The 22553-nt window shown below is 40.0% G+C and overlaps 1 protein-coding gene across 1 annotated transcript; it reads right to left on the bottom strand.

Annotated features, from left to right (window-relative positions):
- Window positions 1-20084: 20084 nt before the first annotated feature.
- On the bottom strand, window positions 20085-22277 carry LOC121786528 (protein FMP32, mitochondrial-like). Its single transcript, XM_042185164.1, has 7 exons — window positions 22049-22277; window positions 21493-21624; window positions 21365-21424; window positions 21209-21285; window positions 20635-20691; window positions 20463-20529; window positions 20085-20394 (listed from the first exon to the last, which is right to left on the bottom strand). The coding sequence occupies exons 1-7, from the start codon at window positions 22223-22225 to the stop codon at window positions 20275-20277; spliced, it is 690 nt and encodes a 229-aa protein (XP_042041098.1). The 5' UTR covers window positions 22226-22277; the 3' UTR covers window positions 20085-20274.
- Window positions 22278-22553: the final 276 nt, after the last annotated feature.

The raw sequence follows: 22553 nt of genomic DNA, 5'->3' as shown, positions 1-22553 counted from the left end.
AATTTTTTTAAAATGAGACAATTAATATGAGACGAACTAAATGAAAAATTGGGATGCATACTAGGGGACAGAGAGAGTAGTTAAGGCCACCCGCAACGCGTCACGTGGGTGGCCCGTATCCCGTCACTCAGGGACGGGACGACGGCGTGACGCGTTGCCGAGCCCCATCTCGTCCCCAGCCCGTCACCTGTCCCGTTCCGCCTGACGAAATGCGAGACGGCTCGCCACGCGCCGAGGTGAGGTGGCGCGCTCCCAGGCCATGCGTGACGCCCACTAGCCGTCCCGCGCGTGGGCATCGTCACGCTGATGCAATAATTCATTTTTTTTAAAAAAAATCGAATTAAATAAAAAAAAAGTGAAACGGTAATATTACCGTTAATAGCCGTTTTTCCTTTTTTTTATTTTTATTTTTTTACTCTATGAATACTCCTAATTCATCCTCATTTCACACACAACTACACATCTATTCTTCCCAAATCATCTCCATTTCCTCTCCAATTTTCATCTAACATCTCATCACAAAATATCCGGCGACGGAAACTCAGGCGGTGGCGGCTCCGGCGGGTGGGATCTCAACGCGTTCGGTGACTGGGGGAGCATGTACAACACATTGGGTGGTTTCGGTTCGTCGACGCCGAGCACCCAGGGTTAGTCGACATCGGGGGGTACCAACCACCCAATTTTGATGTTGATGCATACGTCCGTCCCTCCGCCCCACGGTATTCGCAGGAATTATCCCAGATTCGGGAGGATTATCCGGTTCAACCCACTTCGGAAGAAGGCCGAGGCGGGGGAAGCTCCAGGGCGGAGGCCGAGGAGGAGGATCTAGGCCGGCATCCGTACGGCCCAAAGAAACGCTGCCGGTGTACAACGCCTGGATCAGCGTCTCGTACGATCCCATCGTCGGGAATCAACAACCCCGGAAGTGCTTCTGGGAAAATGTCACCGAGGCCTACCACGAGATTAAGCTGAAAAAGACCCGCCGCCGCACATATAAGATGCTCTGCCCTCACTTTGACCAAGTCGACAAAGAGGTCAAACGATTCTGCGCCATCCACAAGAATGAAGCGGCTTATTACCAAAGCGGAGCCACGGGAGCCGACATTATGAGGTCGGCTCTGCGGGTCTACTTCGACGACACCGGCAAACAATTCAAATATGCCGATGTTTGGGAGGTCGTCAAGGACGAGGAATGGTGGGCCGGCGGTGTGCGGTCCAGCACGGGCTCGACGTCGAAGCGCACGAAGCACACGGCGAGTGGCCAATACTCGTCTGGTGATGGCGGTTCGGGCAGCGGGTCACAAGAGTTTGCCAGGGTGACGGTTAAGGGACGGAGGGTTGCAGGTTCCGTCCCTTTGTTAAGGGATGGAGTAAAAAAGTATAGTGGGGCCCGCAAATAGTAATTTAAGGGACGGTTTAGTGACAACGTTATGAATGGCCTAATAAAGTGTAAGTGAGAGAAGATAATAATTATTATCTTAATTGACTCGGTCTTGGTTTTAAAAAATTAAAGAAAAGTTAATAGAAAAAATCAGTAAAAAATAAGTGGAATGTGAATCATATTATCATATCTCATCCTTTCCATATATCAAATGAGGAGTATAAATATTTAATATCATTAAATTGGAGCTAAGCATTACTAAAAAAAATCAAAGCCCAACCTATAATTTTAGAATGATCCTTGAACAAATTAAATAAATAAGTCGGTAATAAGATATTTTAGGACTATTAATAATGTCATTCAAATAGAGATAATGATGCGCTACACTCGTCATATGATATATATATATAGGGTCTTGTTAGGTTGAGATTTTTTAGCTTAATTGAGAATTGAGATGCATTTTCAGCCACTCATTTTGAAATGTCAACTGCAAGTAGATTATGTCAACTAAGGGGTATTATCGTCATTTCATTTCAATAGCCATAATATCAAATGTCAACAACTCGTATTAAAATGTCAACAACTAAAAAAAATTTAATTTTTTAAATTTTTTTATTTTTTTTAATTTTTTTAAATTTTTTTTAATTTTTTTTTAAATTTTCGCGCGATGTCAACTACTGAGACATTATGTCAACTACGATGTGTAGTCTGCACATCAAATGTCAATAGCTCTGCACATCAAATGTCAACAGCTTATAATTGACATTATATATGTGTAGTTGACATGAATTGTATATGTAGTTGACATTATATGTGTGTAGTTGACATGAATTGTATATGTAGTTGACATTACATGTGTGTAGTTGACATGAATTGTATATGTAGTTGACAAAAAATAAAAAATAAAAAATAAAAAAATAAAAAAAATAAAAAAATAAAAAATCGAAAAAAAATAATTTTTTAAAAAAAAATAAAAAAATATTTATTAAATAAAATATATGATGAAATTACAAATATGCCCTTTCACAATTAATTAATGTAAAAATATTTTCCATGTGGCAAATTCTGGACCACTCATTTAATAAAAATGAGTGGCTTATAATGTATCTCAATTCTCAATTAGGCTAAAAAATCTCAATTGATCACAACACTATATATATATATATATGATGTCGAATATTATTTGTACATTATTTCAATGAACATGAATGATATTAAAGGATCCTAAAATTAACCATGTTATTATTGATTTATGGTGTTGTCCAGTTGTGACTCACAAATTTTGTCAGAGTGCACTCCAGATAATTCCAGTATGGAGGTTATCTTGAATTTATAGTTATAATGACTACTAAGTTGAGTGTAATAATTATCTCCCATGTCAACCATTGTTTGATTGTTTCAAAATTTCCTTTCCCTTTTCTTCAAGCAATTGCAACCAAACTCTTGATTTTCAATGCAACCCAAAGACACATCATTTATTTAGATATTTTTAAAAAATACATGTAGAAATTACAGAGATAAGTCTGCACTTTAAAAATCATATTGTATTGAAATCTTTTGGTAATCATATTTTACAGAAAAATAACTGTATTCTAAAAATTCGATATTTTTTATAATTCAATATGATAAATCTAGAACATCGATATTTCAATATTTTTTTTCATCCTAAGTACTACTCCCTTCATTCCATTTTATGAGTCTCATTTGAGTCGGGCACATGTTTTAAGAAAGTGTTTGAATGTGTAATAAATAAATGTTGTAATGGATGTTAGGACCCACTTTTAATTGAGTGTGTAATAAATATATATTGTAGTGGATGTTGGGACCCACTTTTAATATTTTTTTACTTACTTTGTAGGCATTTTTTTATTAGTTTATCCCAACCGAGACTCCTAAAGTGGAACGCTCGAAATTGATCAACCGAGACTCCTAAAGTGGAACGGAGGGAGTACTATATATTCTAGGAAGGTTCTTGTCTACAAATATGCAAAAATAAAATTAAGTGGACCACAAAGAGAATATATTTGGCATCCATCATTCTCAATTATATACTCCCTCCGTCCCATAGAAATAGACCATATTTCTTTTTTCGTCCGTCTCATACAAATAGTCTATATCCATTTATGGAAACCTTTTTCTCCTTCTTTTTCCTTTACTATTTATGGGCCCCACATTAAAACCCGTGTCAATCCCAAATAACCTATTTCTATAGGACGGAGGGAGTATATAATTTTATTGATAAATAAATATAAATTTAAAGAATGTGACTCATAATGAACTGAAGTCCAAAACATTTGGCACCAGGCTTTGTGTATTTTAGCACTAGGCCAACATATGGTAAACTTACCTTTTAATTTGTCAATGATTGTAAGTATGTTCATTTACATGTTATTATCAAAGCTTGAAATTTTTCAGAAATTTAAAATTGATTAGCATATCCTAGAAGTCTTGGGTAATTACCTTTCTAAAATTTGCTTTGTGTACTTTAGCACTAGGCCAACATATGTAAACTAACCTTTTAATTTGTCAATGCTTATAAATTAGCATATGCTAAACGTCTTGGGTAATTACCTTTCTAAAATTTGTATTGTCATACTATCAGGTTTGTATTGTCATACTATCAGATAAACCTAAGAGTTTGACTAGCATCATATCTTAAAGTGAATCAACATAATTAGACTGGTTATTCTAACTATAATATAATTATCATAAATTAGCAGATTACGTATAGTTATTTATTCATACTAGTTAAGTATTTAATAATTGTCTCATATTTGCAGATCGTATGTCCTTAAGACAAATATTTTTCCTTTTTTTGGATGGATAAATGAATTTTAAATTTAAAGGTCACATTTTTTTTTGAATAGTTAAATGAATTTAAAATTTAAAGGTTGCACAGGAAATTAAAGATGAAAAATAAAAAGTTACTATTGATAAGGGGTAACATCGTCGTATATTTTTATGGCAATTTTATTCTTATTATTATTGATAAGGGGTAACATTCATAATTTATTATTCACACCAATTTTGTGATAGTTACGTTTTACATGTATGAGTTAAGTGTTGACTAAATCACATTTAGGTATTTTCCATTTAAAAGTAATTATTTTGAGCAAGTTTATTTTTTCTACCATTTCATATTTAGGACATTTTGGCTATCGCAAAACTTGAATAGAGATTAATGTGCTTACCCGTTGCTGAGACGAGAGAGAGATAAATCATGACTAGCAATAGAGATGCGATGAGCTTAGCCATTAATTATGATATGAAATGATATATCTAAGAAAACAAAATTATGTGAGATTGCAATGTTGTTGAATAACCCATGCACGACCTATTTATACATACAAACTAACTACGAGCTAAAAAAATTGGAGATTAGGTTTTGATATTCATGGTAGTTATACTTATTCCTATTTCCTAACAAAAATAAAAACCTTTCCCTTAATTTATTTCATTTTTCTTCTTTTTTTTAGGGGGATGCTGCAAGATTAACTTGCCATTTGTATTTAATTTTTTCCCCTTCAAATAGGTATCGTGTAGAGCCTACTTATGATAGTTTTATTTATGTCAAATTATATGTTGCAGAATAAAGAAAAATAGGCAAAGTTTAGGACTCGAATGACAACAGGAGGATGATTAGAAATAGGACTTCATAAGTGGGGTGTACTTTAAAAATAACTCAAATTAAAATAATAATATCCTTCCAATTACGTGTTGCCACGTGACACATATATGCAATATAACAATGTTATTAAGCAACAAAATTAGTGGATGACATAGATGGATTTCCGCGGATCGCATAAAAGACTATTTCTATTATGTCTAGCATACTGGTCCTTTTTCAATTATACAACATAGAACTAAATCATCCAAAGATATGCTTAATGAAAAAGATAAAATAAAAGCTAACATACAATAGAAAATGATTAACAAACATAAGTTGACACCCCTTAATTTAAAAATACCTTCTAAAATGATTAAGCCACCGGTACTTGTTATTTTGATTTGTTTCTCTCCTCTGGTTCAGACTTTAGTTGGGTTCTATTTTATGTAGTTTGAGATTTTTGGAGTTGTCAAAAAAACATTTTGTTACTGATAATAAGTATGTTTATTTTCATATGTTATTGACAAAGCTTGAAAAATTTAGAAGTTTAGGGATGAATTATCCTAGAAGTATTGAATAAATACATTTTTTGGATTTTTCTATTTAAAAGTAAGATTTTGACCAATTTTTATTTTTCTTGCCATTGAATTTGTTATTAGGATTTCTATGGCATAACTGTCGATGTTATATTCACTTGTCCATAATCTTTTTGACATTTCCACTTGAATATTCACCTTTAAATTACCAATATAACATGACACACACACCAAAACAAGAATCCAACCAACACAATATGTATTCAACCCAAAATAAATTAAAAAGAAATTCTCGAATAAAAGAAGAATAAAACAAAATATAAAATGAAAAGTTGTTATTATAATTAATTTATCAAAAGATTATCGAGTTTAACAAGGATAGTAACAATTGCAAAAGGTATCAGTCGTTGGAATAGTAATTATACACTCTGATCTAAGGAGTGTTAATCTGCGGCTAATCATAAGCACGTTGCAATAGTCTGCGCATTCTCCTCCTGGCCCCAATTTACAATTGAGTTTCCCACTAGTTTGGCAAAGCTTTGACGTGCCTTCTTCTCTGCCTGCAAAATTTCCGACAATAAACAGTGTTAATGACACATTACAATCGGATACAATCCGTAATTAAAAGTATTGTCGGTAAAAAAAATTTATTGACGAATTTATCCGTCACTAATATTATACGCCGTCACAAAACTTGAACAGAGAGAGATATTAATGTGCTTACTTGCTGAGGCGAGAGAGAGATAAAGCATGACTAGCAAGAGAGATGCGATGAGCTTAGCCATTTATTATGATATGAAATGATATAGATAAGTGATGGGGTACGTACTAAACAAGCCCACGTACTAAACAAGCCCAATAGCAGTGACGGCCCATCAGCCCAAAGCCCAAGGAAGAGTATCAGTTCGGCATTACCAAAGAGTTCGGCCCCAGCCTACAGCTCGGTAAAAGCCGACCAATCAAGCTCTACTCTCAGATCGGCAAAAGCTGCTCGGCAATAGTTCAGCAGTTCGGTCTCAGTATTCGACCGAACTGGGAGATAGTGGACTCATGCAGAACCTCCACGACCTCCACTACACGATCTATTTAGTGGTGTCAACTCATGCAGGATCTCATGCAGGATAGCGGACCAAACAAAGAGATAGTGGACCCATGCAGGATCTCATGACCTCCACGACATCCACTACCTAGTTAGTGGTGATGCAAGCCACGACCTAGTTAGTGGTGATGCAAGCCACGATCTTAGTTCAATGTATAAATAGAACTTAGATCAGATAGACCAGGAGAGAAAAAAAGCTCTCTAGACATCAAATATCATATAGCAAGTCTGTATCTGTAAGCTGTAAACCAGATCAAGCAATACAATCTTGCCCTCCTTTCTTCCCGTGGACGTAGATTTACCTCAGTAAATCGAACCACGTAATTCCTTGTGTCGTGATCTATATTTTTTACCCGCATTTGTTACCATCAAAAATTCGCCCAACCATCACTGGCGCCGTCTGTGGGAAACAGAGAACCAAATCTGTGATAAAAGCGAGTTTTTGATCCTCTTCCACCAAAAAAATGCATACCAGATCACATAATACCCGTGCTTCCGTTCGTGATAACCATGAGGAAGCTAGTCCAGCCCGCAGGTCTGGAAAACAGCCTCGGGAGAAATCTACTTCCAGTTCTCACGGAGAAGGAACAAGCCCTCAAAGACTCATCGCACCGAGTCTTCCCAGCAACCCGATTTGAACGAGGCTGTCAAGTTGTTTTTGGCCGAGAAGCAGGAAGAGTTCTTAATTTTCCTGCAAAAGGGCCAAAAGCCGGAGACGAAAACGGTGGATTCTCCCTCCTCATCCAGACATGAAAGTCACTACCGCAGTAGTGCCGTGTCTTCCAGGAAGAAGAATCCTCAACCCCGACATGTTCCTGTTCCTCCTCGGTACCGGAATCACAGGAGAACTCCATCTCCTCCATACCGAAGAGATGTCGGGTTCGCCATGTACGGAGCATTGAAGACTCCGTTCTCGGACGATATCACCCGAACTCCCTTACCACAGAACTACCGAACTCCGTCAATGACTTATGACGGGTTAGTGAATCCTCATGACTTCCTGGGACGCTATCAGTATAACATGGCGAACCAGGGTCTCAATGAGGTCCATATGTGCAAGCTGTTTCCCGAGCTGCTTATCGGGAACGCAAGAAGGTGGTTCGATAGCCTCCCCCAAGGCAGCATTAGATCTTACCGAGATCTAATGGATGCTTTCCACAGGAGGTTCTTTCAGAAAGCGGAAGCCCGAATCACTTCGGCTCAGCTGCTTTCTACACGTCAAGGTCGCGACGAAAAGATCAGCGACTTTATGACGAGGTTCCACAAGGAATGCCTACAAGTAGATGATCTCAATGATCTACTTGTCATTTCGGCATTCCAAAATGAAATCCTGCCCGGAGCTCTCTACAGAAAGCTCGTGGAATGCAGTCCGCAAACAGCTCAAGAGATGTGGGACATTGCGGACCAGTTCTCCCGTGCCGATGAGGCAGACCGTCGCAAACGGTCTTTAGACAGCTCATCCCGAGGAGACAGGAGGAAGCCCGATCATAGCGATCAGGGACATCCTCGCCGAACTCCTTTTGGCGATCAGGGACATCCTCGCCGAACTCCTTTTGAAAGGATTCAAAGGACTCCGGTGCAAGACCGATTGGGGCCACGTCTCAATCCTGAGAAGCCGCCCGCTCAGTTCGTACCATTGAACAAGCCAAAGGACAATGGGTAGAAAATCTCCAAGTCCTATGGTCCTACCGAACTACACCCAAAACCTCCAACGGTGAAACTCCGTACAGTCTGGTGTACGGCACTGAAGCCGTGATTCCGGTTGAGATCGGCATACCCAGTCCCCGAACTCTTAATTTCTCAGCAGAACTGAATGAGGACGGACTGAGAGCCGAACTAGATCTTGCCGAAGAAAGAAGAGAATTGGCCTGCATAAAAGCAGCCAAGTACAAGGAGCAAGTAGCCCGGTATTATAACCAAAGGGTGAAAAAGCTGCAATTTCAAGTGGGAGATCTCGTCTTGAGAAACAATGAAGTAAGCCGAGCAGAAAAGCTGGGCAAACTCGAACCCACATGGGAAGGTCCATATCGGGTGTCAGAAGTCCTCGGCAAAGGGTCTTATAAATTGACCCACATGTCAGGAGAACAAGTACCCCGAACATGGCACATTTCCAACCTCAAGAAGTTCCATTTGTAAGAGACAGTCCGGTCAGTCAGTCTTGTGTCTAGTTCGGTCCTAGGGGTATGTGCTTTCTTTGTTTTTTACTTGTTTTTCGTCTTTTTTATTTGTCTATGTGCGTTTTGTCTGTCTATGTGCGTGTCGTCTCTTACAAATGTTACTGAGGTATCTTGTTCTTCGAAGGCTGATCCCCTTTTTAGAACATATATAAGCCAACGATTGTGAGTCCAAGCTTCTAAGGAGGATACAAGACCACAATTCAGCTTAAGAAACAAGCAGTTCGTCTGAAACGAACTGCAACAAAGGGAAAGTCCGATCCACGCGAGCCGAATTAGGACAAGGGAAAGTCCGATCCCCAAATTAGGACAAGGGAAAGTCCGATCCGAGCGATAAAACTCGCCAAATTAGGACACAAGCTTAGTCCGGTCAAAGAAATTTACTTCATAAGACCAAAGACGAGTCCGGTCAAAGAAGTTTACTTCATAAGACCAAAGACGAGTCCGGTCAAAGAAGTTTATTTCATAAGACCGAGGACCAAGTCCGGTCAAAGAAGTTTACTTCATAAGACCAAAGACGAGTCCGGTCAAAGAAGCTTACTTCATAAGACCGAGGACGAGTCCGGTCAAAGAAGTTTACTTCATAAGACCGAGGACGAGCACGATGAAATTTTTTCGCTGAGCTGTAAATACGCAGTGATAGAAGCGAAATGAAAATTTCATTTATTAAATCTTGTTCGGCATATAATTCTGCTGCCCTACGAGAAGGCGTTACGCCATTACAAAGGACTATTCTACTGTCCATGGTTGCTAAAGTTGAGCCATCTATTCACAAAATCCTCGTGAAGCCGAGTTCGGCCATTCCGGGCAGCTGAAGAATAAGCAGGTCGACGAGATGCTCTAATCGACCTACCGCCTCTTCCCTGAGCCCGGGAAGCTCTAGCACCTCGGCGGCGAAGAGTCTCTTCACGAATCATTTGCCGATCTTGCTCACTCATAGTCACCGCTCCTCTGCGAACTTCAGTCCGTCCTCGTCTTGACGTCTCCGGTTGTTCCTGAGTTCGTTGCTGACTTGGAGTAGGGTTTTGAGCAAGTGAATCAGAGGTTCGAGCTGGAGTGCGACCATCTGTTGGCGGGAAATGCCGAAGGAATCTCTCGATTGAGGGACGCCGGGAAAGAATGATGTCGTACCGAGAAGCCCAGCGCCGCAATGATTTCACGACTTGTTGGCAAGCCGAGCTCTCCAGCGCATTGTTCCTCCGGAGTACATGATATTCCTCCCACAGTTCGTCAACTCGTTCCTGAACTTCAGAGATGGTCATTCCCCCGCGCCTGCAGATGAAATCCTCATACGCAGTCCTCTCAGCGACGGCAGTATTCAGCTCGGCCTCCAAATCTTTCTTTTCGGACTCTAAGTCCTTATTGTCGGCCTCCAGCTTCACTAAACAAGCCAAGAGTTCGTCATTCTTCATCTGGTCAGCTATGGCTTTTTTCTCAGCTTCGTCTAAAGCGGAAGAGTACAGCCGCTTCCAGTGAAGTACCTCCAGCTCCTTAAGAGTTAAGAATACAAAGCAGCTATGTCAGTTCGGCATTTCATTTTACTGAGCAGGTAGTAAACCACAACAGGAGTAAAAGAGAGTACGAAAAGCTATACGAAGACACAAGTGTAGAAAGAAGAATTTTTTCATTCATAAGAAAAAAAATTTTTTTTACACAAGGAGGGCTTCAAGGCCATTTTACAAGAAGGAAGAAACTAAACTAAGAGAAGGGAGACGAAATCATACTCCGCCAGCTTCGTCTCCGGCTCCTCGGTGAGGTTCAGCTTCCTTCTCCTTGTCTGCCTCAGCTTCAGCCTCGGCCTCCTTGCTCCCCCCAGCCTGCTCGGTGCCCCCATCACCGATCAGCAGCACCTCTTGCTCGGCCTGCCTGTCTCCGGTCTGCTGATCAAGCTGCTCGGTCTCACCCTCTCCGTGGAAAATTGGAGCGGGTGAAACTGGCCCTAAGGAGGCAAAGATAGCCTCCATATTCTCGTCCCGGTCAGCTCGGCAACTACGAACTCGGTCAGCAGAAAGCAGGACCGAGGACGAAGCAAGCTCCTCAAGGAGCGGCAGACTCTGGAGACGAGCTGCTATCTCTCGGCCGTACAGCGGCAGGACGACTTCGGGCCCCTGCTCGGCATTATCGGTCATCAGTTTCAGCAGATCACCGACAAAGGCCGAAAATTGATTGCTCAGAAAGAGTTTCTCCGCGAAAGCACGGAGAACCTCCCCTTGGGCAACCACGGCGGCAGCATCCCTCCGTTTCGTCTGCTCTCGCTGGATGACGAGCTGGTTTTTGGCAAACTGGGCTTCATCCTGGGCCGAGATCCTAGCAGCTCTGGCCTTCTCAAAGTCTGCCTTAGCCTGTTCGGCCTGGTGACGAGCAGCCGCCAACTTCCTCTGCATCTCAGCATAGTCGCTGGACGCTTTAGAGAGTTCGACTGCGACGAGCTTGCTGAGCATGCTATTCCTCTGAAAATGGAAAAAGGAAAGAGTCAACAGAGGGGCCACCAAAAAAAACATAGGAAAGAAGCAAAGCCAAAGAATCAAGAAGAGAAGTTACCTCGGCAAAGTCCGTTGGCCATGCAAAAGGCTCACAGACATGCTCCGAAGGGGGCGCCAAGACGATGTCTCTCTCCGGCGCTCTTGGGGGCTTCTGGGTCTTCCCCTTCCCCTTTGCCGAAGTGGACTCCGGCTTTTTTGGATCCGAAGAAGAGGTCTTCTGCCTCTTCGGATTCTTCTCGGCATCAGGCGCCGAGCTGGTAGCCTTCTGTTTCTCCGGCTCCTTAAGCTCGGAGGATTTGCGGCTAATCTTATTTAGCAAGTTCACTGCCAAAAAGCAAGAAAGCAAGGTTAGTTTTCGCCACAAAAGCAGTAAGGCATAAAAAAGAAGTCCTCACCCTCAGTCTCTTCGTCCGAAGACGAGGAGTCGAACACGAAGTCGCCCTTGACGAGCTCAGACTCCAGGTACTGCTTCCTAATCATAGGAATCTTATTGAGCTCGCCCTCGAGCTCGTTCAACGGTTCTAACCGAGGATGAGGAATCACGGACTTCGGCCCTCTCTAGGGAAAGCCCGGAGCCGATGTCCTATTATAAAAAAAGAAGCGATGTTGCCACTTTGGCCACTTGGTTTTGCAGAAGGCCCTAAAAGGCTGTAAAGGGATCAAGTAAAACCAAGATCCTTTTCTCTTAAACTGGAAAAAATTAAGGATTGCCCTCAGAGACAGATCCTTATCTAGCCTACGCAGTTCGGCAGCAAAGGCCGATAAGTGCCTCCAAGAATTCGGAGTCACCTGACCTAAAGGGAGTTGGAAAAAATCAAGCAGCTCTACAAAGGCAGGGGGAAGAGGGAAACGAAGCCCGCATTCCAAGCCGGCTTCATAAACGGTGGCGTAACCCTCCGGCGGCGAGTCAGCCCTATGAAGGTCGTCGGGAATCGCAACCTTCCCCCCAGGAAAAAAAAATTTTTCGTGTAGGGATATCACAGTATCCTTACTCAAGATACTGTGAAAATACTCTACGGTCTTCTCCCCGGATTCTTTCCGGCTAGAAGACCCCTTACCCCCTTTCCTACCGCTACCTGACTCAGAAGAAGAAGAAGAAGACATGGTTCTTACTCTTTGAAAGTCTGAAGAAATTCTGAAGAAATTCTTGAAAGCGGAAGGAAATTTTTACGCAAAAGAGAGAGAATGCAGAAGAAGCAATAGCAAAAGTGTTCAAATGATGAAGAAAGGACGTATTTATCAGATTCGGAGAAGATTTCAAAATCATCGCACCGTTTCGAATCCCACCTTTTCAGGATTCAACGGTCGGATTTTACTGTCGCATTTAATGCAGTCACGCGCAAGGCACGTCCCCTGACGTCAGCCTCCCCCGTACCTTTATCCAGAATGCCGAAGTGACTCGCTTCGCCGAAGTGATTCACTTCGCTTTTCGGGGGGGGGGTAGTGATGGGGTACGTACTAAACAAGCCCACGTACTAAACAAGCCCAATAGCAGTGACGGCCCATCAGCCCAAAGCCCAAGGAAGAGTATCAGTTCGGCATTACCAAAGAGTTCGGCCCCAGCCTACAGCTCGGTAAAAGCCGACCAATCAAGCTCTACTCTCAGATCGGCAAAAGCTGCTCGGCAATAGTTCAGCAGTTCGGTCTCAGTATTCGACCGAACTGGGAGATAGTGGACTCATGCAGAACCTCCACGACCTCCACTACACGATCTATTTAGTGGTGTCAACTCATGCAGGATCTCATGCAGGATAGCGGACCAAACAAAGAGATAGTGGACCCATGCAGGATCTCATGACCTCCACGACATCCACTACCTAGTTAGTGGTGATGCAAGCCACGACCTAGTTAGTGGTGATGCAAGCCACGATCTTAGTTCAATGTATAAATAGAACTTAGATCAGATAGACCAGGAGAGAAAAAAAGCTCTCTAGACATCAAATATCATATAGCAAGTCTGTATCTGTAAGCTGTAAACCAGATCAAGCAATACAATCTTGCCCTCCTTTCTTCCCGTGGACGTAGATTTACCTCAGTAAATCGAACCACGTAATTCCTTGTGTCGTGATCTATATTTTTTACCCGCATTTGTTACCATCAAAAATTCGCCCAACCATCAATAAAATAAGTAAATAAAATTAAGTGAGATTGCAATGTTTTTGAATGAAACATGCACGACCTATTTATACACACTACAATTAACGAGCTAATAGAATTTCAGATCTTAGGTTTTGATATTCATGGTAATTAATTAATCTTTGCATTCATTTCAAAATAGCTAAAATTTCTGCAAGATTAACTCGCCGGCTGTCATTTACTATAATTTTCTGCTTAAATGAAGTAGTACTATATGCTAACCACAAATTATGATCGTTTTATTTATATAAAATATTATGTTGCAGAATATATAAAGCAAGATACCCAAACGTTTAAGATATACTCCTATTGATTTTAAATTTTGTGTTGATTAGATTCCTGGTATCAATTAAAATTAATGTACTCCATCGTCTCATAAAATTAAATAGAGACTCAATCCATTTTGGATCGTCTCACAAAAATAATCAACTTATATTTTCGGTAACTTATTTCTTTTTAATCAAGTGTGGGTCATTTTCTACTAACAATATTTCATATATCTATTTATCTTTCTTTTAATTTACTAATTGTGTATTAAAAATTGTGTTAATCCAAAAGTTTCTATTTTTATGCGATTGAAGGGGTAGTATTTATCATAAAATTATAAATCACGCATAGTGTTATTTAACAATTGTATATAAATCTAGCACGTCGTCTTATATAACTTTATGACAATTTTATTCTTATTAATTATTATTGATAAGGAGTAATATTTTATAATTTGATACACATCAATTTTGCTATAGTTCTAGAGAAATAAATGAATTAAGTTTATAAACTACTCCTAATTAATTTCAATTTCAAACAAAAATTGGAGTTACTTTGATGCCTAAGTTAAATATGTTTAATGCCGAATAAATTATAATGTTTAAGCATGTTTGTAAAATTTGCAAGCAGTTTTATTTGAATGTCCTAAGTCCAGTGTGTGTAATGCACTAAGTCTAGTGTATATGTTGCCCTAAATACAGTGCATGTAATGCAATAAAATGTGCGAATTTTTGAATCATATATATAGAGGGATGTATTTAAATTATCAATTGGACCATTTCCCTATTAACATTTAATGCTGAGCGAAAACTCTAGATTTCGACCATCCATTCTTTAATCTAAGAATTCATATTTGACATTAGTTTTGATATAAAATTAGAATTCAATTTGACCCTACCTTATCTATCTGAATACACAAGCATAGCTCTTATGAATGCCATACTTGATTCCTATAGTGATGTTAAAGCTGCCATTAAGTATGGCAGGGATTCTGCCCCCCTTGATTTAATTGTGAGCTCCTTAAAATCTAAAGAATTGGAATTAAGGGAAAGAGCTGCAGATAAGAGTGCTTTTAATAAGGCTCTAAATGTTAGAGGTAGATCTCAAACTAGAGGGGGTAAAGACTCTAATAATGGATCAGACTCCAACTCTAAGTCTAGAAAAAAGTATAGATCTAGATCCAATAGCAGGGATCCTAAATCTTTTAGGAAGTGTTTCAATTGTGGGGAAGTAGGACACTATAAAAAGGAGTGCACTAAGCCTAAAAGGAAGAAAAACCCCAATAATGACACTCAAATTGAAAATCTTGCTAATGTGGCTAAGTATGATGCTGATAATGAATGTGTTTTCATGGGGAATGATCTGATGTTTATTAATGCCTCTCCTGATTGCCCCTTTACCTCAAATGACTGGCTCTGTGACTCAGGTTGCACTTATCATGTTAGTCCTTACAAGGAGGTCTTTTCTGAGCTAAAACCTGTTACTAATACTTATGTGTCTATGGATGATGATAAGAAATGTGAAATTCATGGTATTGACACTGTGTGTTTAAAGTTTGACAATGGTTTTGTGCTCTGTCTGAAAAATGTGAGATATGTCCCTGATCTTTGCTACAATTTGATGTCTTGCACTGCTCTTGAAGCTGCTGGGATGGGGGGATGGTGGCATGAAAATTTGCAGAGGATCTATGTGTCTCTTTAAGGCCAGCAAGAAATGTGGTTTATATGTCTGCAATGCAGTGCCTCTGTCATGTGAAAATGCCTATGCTAATGTGGTTAAAAGTAATAAAACAATGTTATGGCATGAGAGACTAGGGCATATGAGTCAAAAAGGTTTAAACATTCTGAAAAAGCATGCCATTTTATCTGATTCTGATGTGGTTGATAGTTTACCCTTTTGTGATACTTGTGTGCTGGGTAAACAGCACAGGGTCTCTTTCCCTTCTCCTGTGCCTACTAATGTGAGTAACTGTATTTTGGAATATTTGCACATGGATGTTTGGGGGCCTGCCTCTGTGTCTTCTCACTCTGGTTCTGTGTACTTCCTATCCATTATTGATGATTTCTCTAGGAAGGTGTGGTGTTTTCTCATGAAACATAAGTATGATGTCTTTGAGAAACTAAAAACCTGGAAGATTTTGAATGAAACTCAAACTAGTAAGAAGATTAAAGCAATCAGAACTGATAATGGCTTGGAATTCTGCAATAAACAGATTGATGATTTATGTGCTGCATATGGTATTAAAAGACATAGAACTGTTCCTTATACACCTCAACAAAATGGGGTGGCTGAAAGGATGAATAGGACTTTGCTTGATAAAGTAAGATGCATGCTTAGTAAATCTGGTTTATCTAAGAAATTTTGGGGTGAGGCTTTGTTGACTGCTGCTTACTTGATAAATAGATCTCCCTCTGTGCCTCTCAATGGACAATGTCCTGAATTTGTGTTTACTGGTAAACCTATATCTCTTTTTCATCTCAGGGTGTTTGGCTGTGCAGCTTTTGTGCATAACAAAACTGATAAACTTGAGCCTAGATCTAGGAAAGGTGTTTTCCTCGGATATCCTGAGGGTGTTAAGGGTTATAGGATCTGGATAAGGGATGAACCAGGGTTTAAGGTCATAATTAGCAGGGATGTTGTCTTCAATGAAGCTGAATTCCCTTGCCTAAGGTTGACAGTTGACCAAACTCCACAATCTGTGGACAATGAACCTCTTATGGAGGTGGAGTCTACAGAGCCACTCACTGGTGTGGAGAATCAGAATGATACTCCAAGTGAGGTGGAGCAGCCATTCTGGAACACTTATCTAGTCTTTACACCTGATGAGACACCCAATGAGGGAAATTTAAATGATATTGTGCCTCAAAATGTGGATAACATGGCGGATAATAATGATATGCATGCTAGTCCTGTAAGGAATAATTCTCCTGTCCAGAATATTATGCAAAGTCCCTCTGGGGTGCAAAATGCCATTGATGATACTGACTTGAGCAATTATGTGTTAGCTAGGGATAGAGCTAGAAGACAGAATGTTTCAAAACCTACCAGATTTGTTGGCTTGATTGCTCTTATTAATTTGGCTTTTAATGTGCATGAGTCTGATGGGGATGAACCCCAATCTTATAAGCAAGCAACTAAATCTATGTTTTGGAATCAATGGCAAAAGGCTATGTTAGAAGAGATGCATTCTCTTAAGATTAACCTTACCTGGATACTTGTTCCTTTGCCTCCTGGAGCATCTGTGGTAGATTGCAGGTGGTTATACAAACTGAAAAATGAGGTGGAGGGTCTGAGGTACAAGGCCAGATTAGTTGCAAAAGAGTTTACTCAACAAGAGGGGGTAGACTACATTGAAATTTTTGCTCCTGTTGTTAAATTCACTACTGTCAGATTGATGCTTGCTTTGTGTGCTCACTTTAATTGGGAATTAAAACAGATGGATGTCAAAACTGCCTTTTTGCATGGTGATTTAGATAAACCTATCTACATGAAACAACCTGAAGGCTTTGTTGATCCCAAGTTTCCCAATCATGTGTGTTTACTAAAAAAGGCTTTGTATGGTTTGAAACAATCTCCTAGGCAATGGAATATTAAGTTTAACAGTTGTATGCATAAATTGGGTTTTGTAAGAAGCACTTTTGATGCATGCTTGTATGTTAAGGATCTTGATTCCCCTGAGCCTGTGTTCTTGTTACTGTATGTTGATGACATGCTTATTATGGGACCTTGTCTGAAAACTATAAAGTCTGTTCAGTCTGCTTTAAGTGAGAATTTTGACATGAAGGATTTAGGTGATGCTCAGAAGATCTTAGGGATAAATATTTTCAGAGATAGGAAGGCTTCTACCCTTGTGTTGCATCAGGAACCTTATGTGTGCAAAATTCTTAAAAAATTTAACATGTTTGATTCAAAGCCTGTCTCTGTTCCTCTGGCTTCTCATTTTGTGTTGAGTAAAGATCAGTGTCCTCAAACCAAGTCTGATATTGATGCTATGAAGAAGATTCCTTATGCTAATGCAATTGGGTCTGTAATGTATTTGATGGTAAGTACTAGGCCTGATATTGCCTATGCAGTTTCATGCCTTAGTAGATATATGTCAAATCCTGGATCTGTGCATTGGGAAGCTCTGAAATGGCTACTGAGATATCTCAAACATACTGCAAGATATGGATTGTGTTATTCTAAGTGTAAAGATGGTGTTTCTTTAACTGGTTTTGTGGATTCTAACTATGCTAATGACAGGGATAAGAGGAAGTCAACTACCTCCTATGTGTTTACTGTTTGCAGCTCTTGTATCAGTTGGAAGTCTCAATTGCAGCATATAGTGGCATTGTCCACTACAGAGTCAGAGTACATTGCTATCACAGAAGCAATGAAAGAAGCAGTTTGGTTAAAGGGAGTTCTCTCTGAGCTCAAATTTCTGAAGCTATCTCCCTCTGTGTTTTCTGATTCTCAGTCTGCAATACAGTTATGTAAAAACCCTGTCTTTCATGATAGAACTAAACATATTGATGTAAGGTTCCATTACATTAGGGACATAGTAGAAAAAGGTGAAGTTTTTCTGCATAAGGTGCACACTGATAAAAACCCTGCTGATATGGGTACAAAACCTTTGCCTGCTGAAAAACTTATTTTCTGCATTAAATTCCTGCATTTTGATTTAGGATAGTTGCATGTCCCGGGGATAAAAAGACCTCAGTCATCCTACCTTCCTTGGTAAAGCTGGTATGAGGACTGAGGCAAGAAGCCCTCCTAGACTAATGGGTTTAGTCCCTCTGGTGTCTGGAGGCAGTTTGGTGGTTCCCAAAAAGCCAGTGGACTTTGTCCTTTGGGGCTGAGGGGGCTGCCATATAGGCTGTGATGAATTAAACCTTAGCCGGTTGGTACTAGCTGGTTTCACAGAATGGAAGTCCAAGGTGGAGTATGTTGAATATTGGTGGACTTCATTTGGGCCTGGTTTATTTGTAGCCCATGTGTATCTTAATTGGGCCTGACCCAATTCACTCACCTCTCACTCCTGGATGCCGCCACGTGCCCCTCTCACTCGGATCCTTGTCTCCAGCCGTTGGATCCAGGTTTGTGTTTGTTATGTGAGTAAGACCCTTGGTCTTTCTCGCTGATTCTCATATTCTCACTCTCTCTACTCTCATACGCTCTCTCTCTGTTCTCTCGCTCCCTCTCTTCTGTTCTTCTTCTCCGACGGTTCTCCGCCGGATTTCTGATGCTCTCTCACGGTTGAAAGTGTAGAGGAGCTTGCTACAGTAACTAGGGAGGCAACCGCTTCGGTTGCTGAGTAGTTGGTGAACTAGGGTTTTGTTTTGGAGCGTGTTCTGTGAGGTTTTGTTTCTTCAACGGTTAGATCTGGTGTTTAGGGGTTGTGTTGGCCTGGAATCGGGAGTGTGAGGTGATTCACCGGTTGATTCGGCGGTACTCCTTTGGGTCTGAGTTCTGGAGAATAGGCTGTATCATCGGCGGGTGTCTGAGCCGTTGATTGTTGTTTCTTTCATGTGTACTTAAGTTCTCTTGTCTATTTGTGACAGATCTGAGAAGATCTGTTTTCTTGTGTTACTGACTCGTTTACTTAGTGTACAGGTTGAAGGAGCTGGAGATAGGAAGCTATCGTGAACTTGTGTAATAGATAGCTTACTTTTCTGTAATCTGTATTTGAGATTGGTTGTAATCTTGAATGTATTATCAGTCGCTTGGTTGGAGTTTGACTGAGCTCCCTATTCAAGAATAAAGAGGTCTTGGTAATTAGTGAATCCGATCTAAGTCTGATCCCTACAGTGGTATCAGAGCCCTGGTTCAGGGGCTGGGCCTGTGTGGCTCGGGGTTCGGTGGGTTGCGCTTCCAAGTTCTCCGATGTCTCTCCGTGAGCTCGACCAAGACTTGTGGTGACCTAGTGACCTGTAACATGGGGGCACAGACATGTGGTCTTGGTCTGGTGGTCTTGGTTTGAGGGGAGGATTGTGGTGAAGCAAACCATATCCCACATCGGAGAATAGACAAGAGTTGCAAGCATATAAATGGGCTATCCCAACTCTATTAGTATGAGGCCTTTTGGGGAGTACCCCAAGAGCAAAACCGTGAGGGCTTTGCCCAAAGCGGACAATATCATACTAATGTGGAGTTCGGGTGTGCACCACCGAGACCCAACAATATACATACAAATAGGGAAATGATAGGCCATGCACTTTATGTTAGCATCATTCGTGTGCATCAAAACTCTCATTTAATGTATTTTAGCATTTTGTGTTTTTATACATATTTATTTTGATTCTTATATATATATATATATATATCAAGAATTAATTATATTAATTTTTAATTGTACAATTTTCATAAAAATCAAATCTCGACAATTTGCATATATTTATATCCTTTGTAAACGGATATAAAAGTAGTACTACTATGAAAATGGAAGATTAGGTCAGTAAAATACACTTTGTCAAAGTCATTAACCTAATTCCTATCACTAGTGTACAAGATACAAACACAAAAACCAGTGTACATACTAACTAACTAACTAAATCATTTTATTATGTGAAAAAAAAAGAACAAAGCTCTAATTAAACTAGTAGAATGAAGAAATCAGTAAACAAAACGAAGCAAAGCGAGACCAACAGCAGCAATGGAGGCAAATGTCCCAACACAATATTTGATCAACTCGTATTTCAATGATTCTATATTTGCCCTCAGCACATGAATTTCCTGACACAAGATTCAGTGTAAGAATTTAGCATCAAATTGTAAGAAAAGTTGAGAAATTTAGTACAGACTCGATCAATCTTGCTGTTGAGGTTAATTGTGTCTTGATGGTGATGGTTGAGCTCATCCCGGATTCGCCTGATCATCCATCACCAACAACAAATTAATCAAACTGGTTTACCTTAATTATATGCACAAGAAATTAATTATGTCTCTCTCTTTATCTCTTCCATCCATACATACCCTTTTTCGAGATTAAGATCCAACCGCAACCCTGCTGTGACTTTGTCTATTTCATACCTGAACCAATTAACGTGGACAGATAAGCATCGATGTTACAGACCAAACAAGAGAAATCGTTTTAAAAGACTAGTCTATCATTAAAAGGAGCATATTTGGCCAATTAGAAGAGTGGGCCCATTTGATTTATATACCATATATATGTTGTTTTGATCACACATATATTGTTTTGGTTATCCAACTAGTTTATCAGAAGAGAAAATTTATTTGGTCTGTAAAACTCTCACGTGGAGTCTGTTTGGTCAATAAATCCCACCTCTGTTGTTTGGATCAGGGAATTAGTTTATAAAAAAAGGGATTTCATTTGGTCTATAAATCTCACATCTGTTGTTCATTTTGGTCACGAGACTAGCTTATTAGAAGAGGTATTCTATTTGGTCAATAAATGACACATATCTTTTATGTCAAGAAAGGGTATATATTAGGAGAGACCCGAGCTCATTAGGTCTATAAATCCCATATCTGTTGCTTAACATAATCGATACGAGACACTGCAATCCGTAACAATGGCGCGCACCTTATCTCACTGCGGAGTTTATCGATGTCGGACTTCATTTTCTCATTCTCTTGTTGCAGCAAAGAGACATGGTGAATCTACATTTCATATCATCGCCATAATTTTTCTTCCATCCATCAAGAAGGTTTACATATTTCAAAGAAAAAAAAAACATACCACAGTACTTTTAACTTCGCTTTCGAATTTGGAGGAGTTGGATTCGATCGTCATCACATTCTAGAAAAAACCGAATTAATCAATGGATAAAACAATCAAAAGAAGAAAACAAGGTTGAAAATGCTGACTTTCTCCATGTCCACTTTGGAGGCGAAGTTGTGAGCCACATTGTCGTAGCTGTCGTTTTGAACGTCCTTGAGCGCCTCCGTGATCGCCTCCGCCTGCTTCGTTGGCATCCCCTTCGCCTCGAATTTCCTCACCTAGCCAACCAAACGTCGATGAAGATAAATGAAAAAAAGAAAAAAAAAAAAAGAAGCGAATGATGATGCGTGTGTATGAGTTAGCCAAGCGTTAGAGTGGTAATGTTTGAGGCCAAAGGTCAAAGGTTCGAGTACACTGTGGTGCGATCTTTAAATTTACTCTCTCTGTCTCATAAAAATAGAAAAAGTTTGTCCCTTAAAAGATAGAAAATTTCTATATTAAGAAATTTCTTTCTTTTTAATAAGGTGGGACCCAATTTCTACTAACACACTTTTCTTTCTATCTCTCTAATATTTTACCAATTTTTTGCATAAAACTTGTGTCATTTCAAAAGTTTATATTTTTAGGCGACGAGTAAGTAATTCATTTGCCTATAAAAAAAAGATGATGATGGAAATGAGAGAGAAATAAATAATAATTTACGAGAGCCAAAGTGTCGACGAGGATGAGGCGTTTGCAGTCGGGTCGAACGAGGTCGCACAAGGGGCGGGGCTTGACGACGTCGGAGAAGGTCCGGGATGCGAATCGGGATCCGACCCGGCTGGCGCCATGCAAGCGGGGGGCGATTAGCAGAGCCCGCCTGCAGTATGCGGCTGCCATTTGAGATGAAAATGTGGTTGATAGGTTGAATTGTGAGGAATTAACATGTATGATGAAGATGGGCTAATGAGTCAAAAACAATCAACAAAAGGGGGAGAGAGATGTGTATATATGTGAATGGGAAATTGAGTGGAAAACTAAAAATGGAAGATATTCATAAACGAAAAAGGCGGGGAGATATATATTTGGTGGTTGTAATATTAGGAGACAACCAAAAATTATGGCGAGCAGTCCAATTGATATAATGGAAGCTAACTTCTTTCAAAACAAGCAAATACTTAAACCTTTTGAAATAAATAAAAGCAATATTTGAAGTTTAAAAAGCTAA

Source organism: Salvia splendens, chromosome 22 (assembly GCF_004379255.2).
Source record: "Salvia splendens isolate huo1 chromosome 22, SspV2, whole genome shotgun sequence".
Taxonomy (NCBI): Eukaryota; Viridiplantae; Streptophyta; class Magnoliopsida; order Lamiales; family Lamiaceae; genus Salvia; species Salvia splendens.
This window is presented reverse-complemented; position numbering and strand designations above follow the sequence as displayed.

Coding starts and splice junctions, on each gene's coding strand:
- LOC121786528 (XM_042185164.1), bottom strand. CDS start 22,225: ATGGCAGCCGCATACTGCAGGCGGGCTCTGCTAATCGCCCCCCGCTTG. Junction 20,530..20,634: donor GATCTTAATCTCGAAAAAGG/GTATGTATGGAT, acceptor ATGGATGATCAG/GCGAATCCGGGATGAGCTCA. Junction 20,395..20,462: donor TCAACAGCAAGATTGATCGA/GTCTGTACTAAA, acceptor ATCTTGTGTCAG/GAAATTCATGTGCTGAGGGC.